This window comes from Micromesistius poutassou (assembly GCF_964030765.1).
Source record: "Micromesistius poutassou genome assembly, chromosome: 18".
NCBI lineage: Eukaryota > Metazoa > Chordata > Actinopteri > Gadiformes > Gadidae > Micromesistius > Micromesistius poutassou.
Genome location: NC_140288.1, coordinates 14,983,190 through 14,992,715, shown reverse-complemented (window position 1 = coordinate 14,992,715; position 9,526 = coordinate 14,983,190). Strand labels below are relative to the sequence as shown.

The 9,526-nt window shown below is 45.7% G+C and overlaps 1 protein-coding gene across 1 annotated transcript in view; it reads right to left on the bottom strand.

The window, feature by feature from the left end:
• Positions 1-4,172: 4,172 nt before the first annotated feature.
• dnm1a (dynamin 1a) overlaps positions 4,173-9,526 on the bottom strand; it is a gene marked incomplete at both ends in the record, with an annotated part of 50,556 nt that continues 45,202 nt past the window's right edge. The window contains 7 exon segments of the mRNA XM_084483041.1: positions 4,173-4,203; positions 6,961-7,094; positions 7,096-7,165; positions 7,756-7,778; positions 7,780-8,004; positions 8,917-9,003; positions 9,005-9,088. Of these exon segments, the coding sequence (XP_084339167.1) occupies positions 4,173-4,203; positions 6,961-7,094; positions 7,096-7,165; positions 7,756-7,778; positions 7,780-8,004; positions 8,917-9,003; positions 9,005-9,088 (654 nt within the window).

Here is a 9,526-nt window from a genome sequence, read left to right as displayed (position 1 = left end):
CTTTGGTTTTGTTTTCATTTTAGTTTACAGTTTAATTTAGGTTTTTGGGAGAACCATGGGATACTTTTGAACTACTCTGTATGTTCTAATTGCGGTGAAAGAACTCTATTCCACAGACATACATTTTTATTTGCTGATTATTTTCTTTTTCCATTTCTTTCCAATTAATTTGACGTTTGTTGATTTTGGAGAATTTAATTTAGATTTGCCAATAACTGCCGCTAAACAAATAGAAGGTCTAGATCTTGGCTGGGCTGGGTTGGTATTCAGAAGCTTGGGAAGGAGACTGAAAGTGAAAGATGGTGGATATGTGGAGTGTGTAGATGTGAGGCCGCTTTTGTTTGCAAGGAGCAGACGTACAAAAGCCTGAACCCTGAACCCTCAGCACTTTGGGCACTGGCACGATTGTGACATACTTTATCATTCTAGATTCATATTAAGCTTCCTAGCATTCTCTTTAGCATGCCCTAGCATTTTCTTAAAATAGATTCATACATTTTGTTTTGTTTTTTTCTGGGAGGGTGATTGAAACATAAAAATAAAATGCATATAACATTTTAGAGAATAGGTTATATTATTTTTGGACTATAAAAGTCTTTATAAAATCTATTCTTCACAATTTCTAAATCACTGTTGAATGCATCGTTTGAGCGGGAGGGTGGATCTGAAGCAGCGTTTATCGTCTACTGTAAACGGTGGTGTGTGTGTGTGTATATACTGTATCTGTGTAACATATTGTATATTAATTATGCCTGGTGCGAGCGTGTGTGTCGGGGTGAGGGGTAGTCGAGTGGAACGGGGGATTCTGTTGTACACTCTCTAGCTCCGAGGCTGGAGGTGTGGAATGAGTGTCAATGTGTTTGGTCTTTCCTGGACAGCCACTGCTGACCAAGAAGGACACGCCGGCTTTAAACAAGGGGGGGCTTTAGGGCAGACTGGCTGTGTTACATGGCCGCAGACCACAAGAGAGAATATTCTATTTATTTGGAAGAAGTATGTAAACTAATGAGTTTTAATGTACTGTAGGAGAGCTGACCGTTTAGCAATGGACACATGAAGAATCATTCAATCAGAAGAACCTATTCATGAAATGCTGATTCTGAACTGTTGGATTTTTCTTTTTCTTGAAAATTTCTTTCCCTCTCAAATAAAACTGAGCAAAGTATAGAGTTGCCCGTTCGATTTGTTCATCCCTTGCCTGCTATAGGTCACAAGCATGCCTATACATGCATGGAATAGTGTTCTATAAAATCAACTTATTATTACTTATTATTATTATTACCATGGTGGGCGGTATCAACTGTTAGGCTGGAGTTAATTTATTCACACTATAAATACAAACAATAATACCCGTGTGGACACTTTTACCTTGCAATGTCACAAACGAGGCAGACTTCCTATTAACTTTCCTAAATTGCTTTCACTAAAAAAAGAATATCATTAGGTCAATACCTTTCCTATATTAGTAAAAACAAATCGACAAATAAAAACACCGGGAGGACTGAGAAACTGTTCAGTACACAGATTTATTTTTGATATTTTTGACAAAGCACAGCGGTCCTGAAGAGTAAGGATTTTACTCTGAACTGAATACACACACACACACACACACACACACACACACACACACACACACACACACACACACACACACACGCCTTGTTGCCAAGACACCCAACCCCCCCTCACTCTCTCACCTCTTCATCAAGCACAGAGGGACAAACAATAAACCTATTCTCCGACATTTCAAATATCCCCGTCGACTCACTCATACAATAAATGATCATTGGATTTTACTTTGTATTTTCTTTATATGGATTCTTTATACACAAACGCGCATGTTGGCTAATAATTTAATATTCAGTCATTTTAATACATGATGAACTAAAGTCTCTAGACAGTGGAAACACAAATCCAAGAATGCACACACACGCACACACATAAATAAATACATACATAATCACAATAAATAAATACATAGATATGTCGTCCATGGTATACTAGTAAAGAACTACAATGTACTGGTGGATGTTGCAGCGGTGATGACGATTATATTCAGGAGGGGGAGGGAGATGTTAGTGGAGAGCTGGAGGCTGGAGAGTGCGACACTGAAACAGGTTTTAGTAGTCGGACATCAATCATTGGTACACGCGTAGCAAGAAATAGTTCTGGGGCTGGTGCATTAGTTTCACGTTAACGACAAAGTTACCACCAAGTCCAGTCATTATTATTACGACAAAAATAAAAACCAAATGGAGAGGAGCTTAGGAAGGGAGGGGTAAATACGTGGTCTCTAAAACAACATGTGGGAGAGTCAATGGAGAGAAGGAACACAGGCGACTATAATATTGTTTAGGGTTGGTCTGTTTTTTGCGTCTCACTCACCCCCGTAACCACTGACAGAGAGAAAAAGAAGAGGGAGGGAAAGAAAACATAGGATATTCAGTGAACAATACCAGCAAGTGAACAGGATGTTAAACATTTGACCAACAGCACACATGTGAAGTAATCCTGATAATTTAGTTGAATTATTATTATGAGTATTTAGAGGACTCAAGGTTTTCTCTTTATTTAACACCTCATCAGCATTCATTCTTGAGTCTGAAATGATTGACAGCTGCAGTTCAGTCATCCAATGACATATTGCACATTCTATGAATTCCCGCCCTCTATATTGTAATACATTTTATTGTAGGGATGAGGAAGGTCGATTTGGTTGGGGGCCGGGCAGAAAGTGCAAGACAAACATGAAACCTTGCTGTTGTCTTTTAAAAACCAATGCAATAATATTGCATAGGTCCAGTGGATATACGCACATACACACACAATAGAAACAAGCAAATAGACCTGAAAGCATAACACCTGTTTGCTTGAAAAGAGAGGTCACACTGTTGTCGTATAGAGGATTTAGAGTATGTGAGACACATTGAAAAAAATGAAATTGACAACGACTGAAACCGGTTTCAACCCGTTTCACGGAACCATTCATCATGTGATGAATGGTTCAAAGTGTTTTTTCTGACTGGAGACAGCTTGACCAAAAAATTTCAATTGTTATGGAAAGCTACTGGGATCCAACACATTTAAAGATAACTAGGTGGATTGAAACGCCCGAAATCATAGAGGTGAAGAGACGATAGTAGTTGATATGTTGCATACATTGTGTCTATACATAACTTGGCATTGCTGTTTAAGGACTGTACAGTTAGAAGCTCAACACTGTGTTGTTTCTGATTATTCAGGTGCAAAGGCAGCCCTACCTCTACAGGTATTGGACGAGAGCGAATGTTTTAGAAATGTTTCAACCCGTGCCCATTATTCTACTTTCTGTATAGTTTTTTGGAGAATGGGGGCTTAGGGTTACTGTTAAAGTTTTTTGATGCAACCGACAATAGTTTAAGACACACACAGATGAAGTTTTCTTTACCAAAACCACTTTGGCCAGACAATGCTTTATGTTTATTCTATACATAGAAGGCTTGATTTGAAAGGAAAAGCAGCCTCGAAATATAAACGTGAAAACCACATATGGCTATTCAGTATTCAAAATCCATTTCAAATGAAGTTCAGAGGTAGTACCTCGGTAGATGCAAGTATTCTGTGTATTTCATGACCTTTGTATTCATGCTGAATATGATGTGTGTATCTGGCTGTTAGCATGTACAATGTGTGTTTGAGTTTGTGTGCGTGTATGCATTTTTATTTTTCATTCAGCTCTGGTTACCGGTATTATTGGGAAATAGCGTGTTTATAGTAAGTTTACATATCATGCACTTTGTGTGTGTCTGTGTGTGTGTGTGTGTGTGTGTGTGTGTGTGTGTGTGTGTGTGTGTGTGTGTGTGTGTGTGTGTGTGTGTGTGTGTGTGTGTGTGTGTGTGTGTGCGCGCACATGAATGCGTGTGTCTGTTTGCATATCGGTGTGTGACCAAAAACAACACAGAGAGAGACAGAGAAAGATAGAGAGAGACAAAGAAAGAGAGACAGTGACACAGTCAAAGAGAGAGAGAGAGAGAGTACAGTAGTATAGGAGCAGTAGGAGGTGGAGGAGGAGGGAACCAGCTCTGGTCTGTCATGACAGATAACAGCAGGTAGGTGGAGCTGTTGCCCTCTAGTCCGGAGGCAGGGTAGGTGGGGTTAATGAAGACGGTAGAAGAAGGGAGGGGCTTGGAGGCCTAGTGGGTTGGAGAAGGCGGGGGTCTTCGACTGCCATGGACAAACACAGAGACACACGCACACACACACACACACACACACACACACACACAGACACAGAAACCCAACACACACAGAAGACACACATCGGTCAAGTGTTCAGGAGCACACAGAAGGATTCGGAGAGGATAGGATATGGGTGTGTGTGGGGTGGAGGGGTTCAATTTACCGCTCTGCTATACAAGACAAATGTTATTTTCCTGAAAACATTTAAAATTTGAAAAATTGTGACTACACTTGCATGTAATGCAGGAGCACCCGTTAAAAGGGCATCTATTTTAAGTCATTATAAGCTATTTCAGAATCAGTCCACTTGTGACATCACAACTGGGACGGCAAGATGAAATCCCACCAGTCACAACTGGACGTCAGGAGTTCATTCAGCCGTCAGACACAGTGGTGGGTAAAACAGGGAGCGTTTAGAAGACGTATGTGATGTCATGCACTGACAACAGGACGGCACCACAAGACTCCATGACACCATGACTTATAACACGCGTGATACTGGGACTGGACGATGGTGCGTTTGAGTCGACACTGATTTAACACGACAGTGAGCGTAATGAGATACGTCCCGGAGGTCAAATGAATATGACGTGATGCTGAATATAATTCTGCTTCCTAAATGACTTCCTTCACCTCCAACGCCCTCTGACTCCGCCCTTGAGCATCTTGATCAAGACGGCAGAGCCGTCTCCCTAATGAGCTGTATCCCATTCCGTAGGCACCGCAAGTCACTTTGAATAAAAGTATGTATGCTAAATAACTTCGTACAGTATTAACAGTATTATTTTTCTTCTGAATTTTCAACAGATAATAATTGAGTAAATTAAATAGTTTTGACAAAAAATCGGAATATATAAATATATGCAATTCACCATAATCCAAATAGGCCTACTATTGATGTTATTGAATTAAAATATAAATGTCATTCTAGATGGACTCTCTGACTATACAAAATATGCTTACCGGTATGCTCGGCATATGCAGATATGATATGCATTTTGTTTCACAGGACAACAGTAGACACTAGACAATGAATAACCGAGCTGTTACGAGAAACACACACAATACCACACCATAGAGGAGACACACAACACAGTCCGACATCATGATCTGAGCTTTGGATGTGACCGACGTTAGATGTCCGTTCACATTCAGTGGGTAGGTATCTGAGTGTGTGTGTGTGTGTGTGTGTGTGATGCATGTTCAGATTTGTGATGAGTGTACTTATTCCTAACACCACATCGGCTCCCAAAAACATCAAAAAGAAAAATACATATTTGATCACGGTTCACGCTGTGATTCAAATACACAAACAAACACAGAATGAAGAGTGTGTATGTGTGTTTGCACTCCCATGCAGTGCTACATGAAGGCAAAACTCACAGGGGGGAAACAATACGGTAAGTTGAGACTGAGAACATGGACATGCGGCAGTCGCAGAGACCTCTTCCTCCCACAACGTAGAAGGAAGTAGGTGAGGATGACGATGGTGACTGAGTAGCACCAAACGTACCAGAAAGCTGTTAGTTAGTCCTCATTGGTCAGTGAAAGTGATCCTGAAAGGGGATTGGTGGATTCATAGGCAGGTGAGGGTTAGAGGAGGTGTGTGTCAAGGAGGGGTGTGGGGACGAAGAGAAGGAGGAGGAAGAAGAGAGGAAGAGGAATGCAAACAAGAGGTTATAGTGAAAGGAAAAGACACAGGTCACATGATGGCTAGAAGCCTCTCACCCTGGACTGTTCCAAATTCCGAATTATCTTAACTTAGAATTTTCATAATTTGGAACTTGGAATTCGGAATTCAGAACATTCATCATTTTTAGAATTCGGTTTCAGTTTTTCAAAATTCGGGAAAGGTGGGAATTCTTATTCCATCCGATTAAACATGGTGGGATTTGAGTGAGAGTCTGGTCGTGTGACGTGTGTGCAGAGAGGGAAGCTGCTGGCCCCTCTGGAACATCACAGCCATGGCTGGAAGAAGATTAGCTGGCTCACAAGCAAAGATTAGAGGGGCTGGAAGCGGACGAAGAAGCGGTAGCGTGGAAGGTCATGTATTGATATATTCTGTTTAGAGTCTGCCCTTTTGTCTAGCTTCCAACTGTAATGGCTTACTGGTGTGAGATATAATGAGATCACTGTCTGAAAATAGTCCTGTCGGGAAATCGTTGTATGGATGGAGCAGATGATGTGTCTTAATGCTAAAGAGATATGTGAGGATGTATACCATTTTCTTCCTTCCCCTTCGAATTTGTGCAAAATTGTGTTTGAAAATACCTTGATGCATCAAATCTAGTGAAGTATCTTCTAATACACCAGAGAACCCTAGGCTTTTTTTTTTTTTTTTTACCTCATTCATCCCCTCATCCTGGTCTGATCACACCAAGTGGTCATTCACGCTTCAGCTGGGACTTCAGCACATGCGCAGACATGACACTCACCAAACTCATTGTGCTCCAAGGAAACCGTTGAGTTTCGGCTACAAACTGAGTAGCGGAATAAGCGGAATAAGAAGGCTTAGTCCTTACAAGCCATTTGTAAGGACTCCCACTTGTGACCTCACAACTTGGGAGTGTCCACTGGATGACGGATCAACTCCCCGGTCACCACATCCACGTATCACACATATGATGGGGACTCTCCCACTTGTGATGTCACAAGTGGGTCGATTCTAAACCGGCCTGTTTTCAGCCTCACACCCGGCGGTGAGACAGGGGCCCTTCAGAAGGGGCCCTTGAAGGGGCTTACCTAGGCACACTGGGGGGTGCGCGGTTGGGCCGAGAGGGCACCGTTGGCGGGGGCCCGCTGAAAGTATCGGGTGAGGCCCCCGGGCGGGAAGGGACAGGGGGTCCTCCGGCGGGGGGGGGGCCCGGTGGGGGGCCCCCGGGACAACGGACGTCCCGGGGGGCCCGGGGGGGCCCTGCGGTTGGGGGTGGGGCTGGTGGCCGGAGACCTGGTGGAGAAGAGATGGAGATGGATAGTTGAAGATGAGAGTTGAGTGCTTAAGTTTAGTATGAAATGGTGAACATTAGTGAATATTAGGGAACACCAGCATTAAGGATCTGGGGTTTCGCGTGGTGAAATTTGATATTTGTGCGATGAAAGTACAGTATTTTTGTCGTATTTTACATGACAAAATGAGATCTACTAACTTCTATTTACTTAATTAAAATGTATTTCATTGATTAATATGCGTATGCATCTCTGTCTGTCTGGTTTAACAAATGTTTTTACAGATAGGAGTAGCAGAGGATAGGAGGATAGGAACAGGGTTATTCCATCCCAGAAAGCTTCTGGGTTTGCAACCCAATGCCGATCCTTCAGCAAGATGCCCAGGCCCTTCCCTGCTCTCTAATAACCTATATCTAAACCTCACCATAAGCAGCTTTTCACCACAAGCTTCCCCTCAAATGACTTAACATCATCATACACAGCGAAGGGGAGAGTGACTAAACATGGATTAAATGAGTCTATCAACATTGCACCGATCTTTAACCAGTGAAGTGTCTCGTGGAGGTGAACCAGCGCCCCAGCGCCCCTCACCTCCCCCCGGAGCCGCCGCCGGCGGCGCTGCACCTGCAGCCAGGAGTCGTCCACAGGCGGGGGCATGGCGGTGGTGATGGTGGTGGTGCTGATGTCTCCGATGATGCCCAGGGCCTCGCGCAGGGCGTGGTACATGCGCAGCATCTCGTCGCGGTGCTGAGCCTGTTCCTGGGACTCCTCCATCAGGGAGTTCTGGTCGCCGCACGAGTACAGCTCGGCCAGCAGGTCAGCGTTGATGTACTCCTTGGTCTGGAGAGGGGAAGAGGGGAGGGGGGGGGGAGGGAGGGGAGGAGGGAGAGAGAGAGGGAGGGGAGAGAGAGTGAGGGAGGGGGAGGAGGGGAGGAGGAGAGAGAGAGAGAGGGAGAGAGGGGGAGGGAGAGGGAGGGGGGGAGATGAGGGGGAGGGAGGGGAGGAGGGGGAGAGAGGGAGGGAGAGAGGGTGGGAGAGAGGGAGGGAGGGAGAGAGGGAGAGAGGGGGGAAGTGGGGAGGGAGAGGGAGGGAGGGAGAGAGGGGTGGGAGAGGGAGGGAGAGGGGGAGGGAGAGAGGGTGGGAGAGGGAGGGAGGGGGGGAGGGAGAGGGGGAGGGAAGGGAGGAGGGAGAGAGAGAGAGTGAGGGAGGGGGGAGGAGAGAGAGGGAGGGAGAGAGGGAGTGAGAGGGATGGAGGGGGGAGAGAGAGTCAGGGAGGGGGAGAGAGAGAGAGGGAGGGAGGGAGAGAGGGTGGGAGAGGGGAGGGAGAGGGGGAGGGAGAGAGGGTGGGAGAGGGAGGGAGGGGGGAGGGAGAGGGGGAAAGTGGGGAGGGAGGGAGAGGGAGAGAGGGAGAGGGGGAGGGGGGAGAGGGAGTGAGAGGGATGGAGGGGGGAGAGGAAGAGGGGCAGAGAGAGAGGGAGAGGACAAGGAAAGAGAGAGATGGTGGGAGAGGGAGGGAGAGAGGGAAGGAGAGGGAGAGGGAAAGAAAAGGAGAGAGGGAGAAGGTCAGAGATTGAGAGAGGAAGAGAGTGAGAGGAAGAAAAAGAGGGAGAGAAAGGGAGAGAGAGATAGAGGGTCGGTTATATGATAACAATTATTGATTACATTATTATTTTCCAATAACACTTTTGTCTTTGGTCATCTCTATGAATCAAACGCTGCGGTGCCGCGGGGGAGGAAGAGGGGAGGACTCACGTTGTTGATCATCAGGTGCATGATGGTCTTGGGCATGAGGTCGCGGACCGTCTTGTTGACGATGGCCATGTAGGAGTCCACCTGGTGTACGGATGGTCTCCACCTGCCGCTCCAGCTGGGGGTCCATGCTGTGCATGAAGTTCTCAGAGCCGTTCTCATCCCCGCCCTCACTCTGGAGGGGAGGGGGAGGGGGGAGGGGTGAAGGGGTGAGGGGGAGGGGGGGGAGGGAGGAGGATGAAGGGGTGAGGGGAGGGGGGAGGGGGGGGGATGAAGGGGTGAGGGGGAGGGGGGAGGGGGGATGAAGGGGTGAGGGGGAGGGGGGAGGGGGGGAGGGATGAAGGGGTGAGGGGGGGAGGTGGGACGGGACAGAGGGAGAGGGATGGTTCAGTCAGTCACATTTTTAAAAAGCGCTTTTATCAAAAGCGATGAATAGGTGAGGTGGAGAACAAATCAAAATTGTGAGAGTAAAAATTGTTTCATGAACACATTTGTAAAAAAGTAATACTTTCACTTTCTTATTTATGGTTAATTGGGAGCAATCTAGCTTTCTGTACTGATGGAGATTAGTTATACAAGTCATTCTAGTGTGTAGCGATTGGCAGTAGTTCTA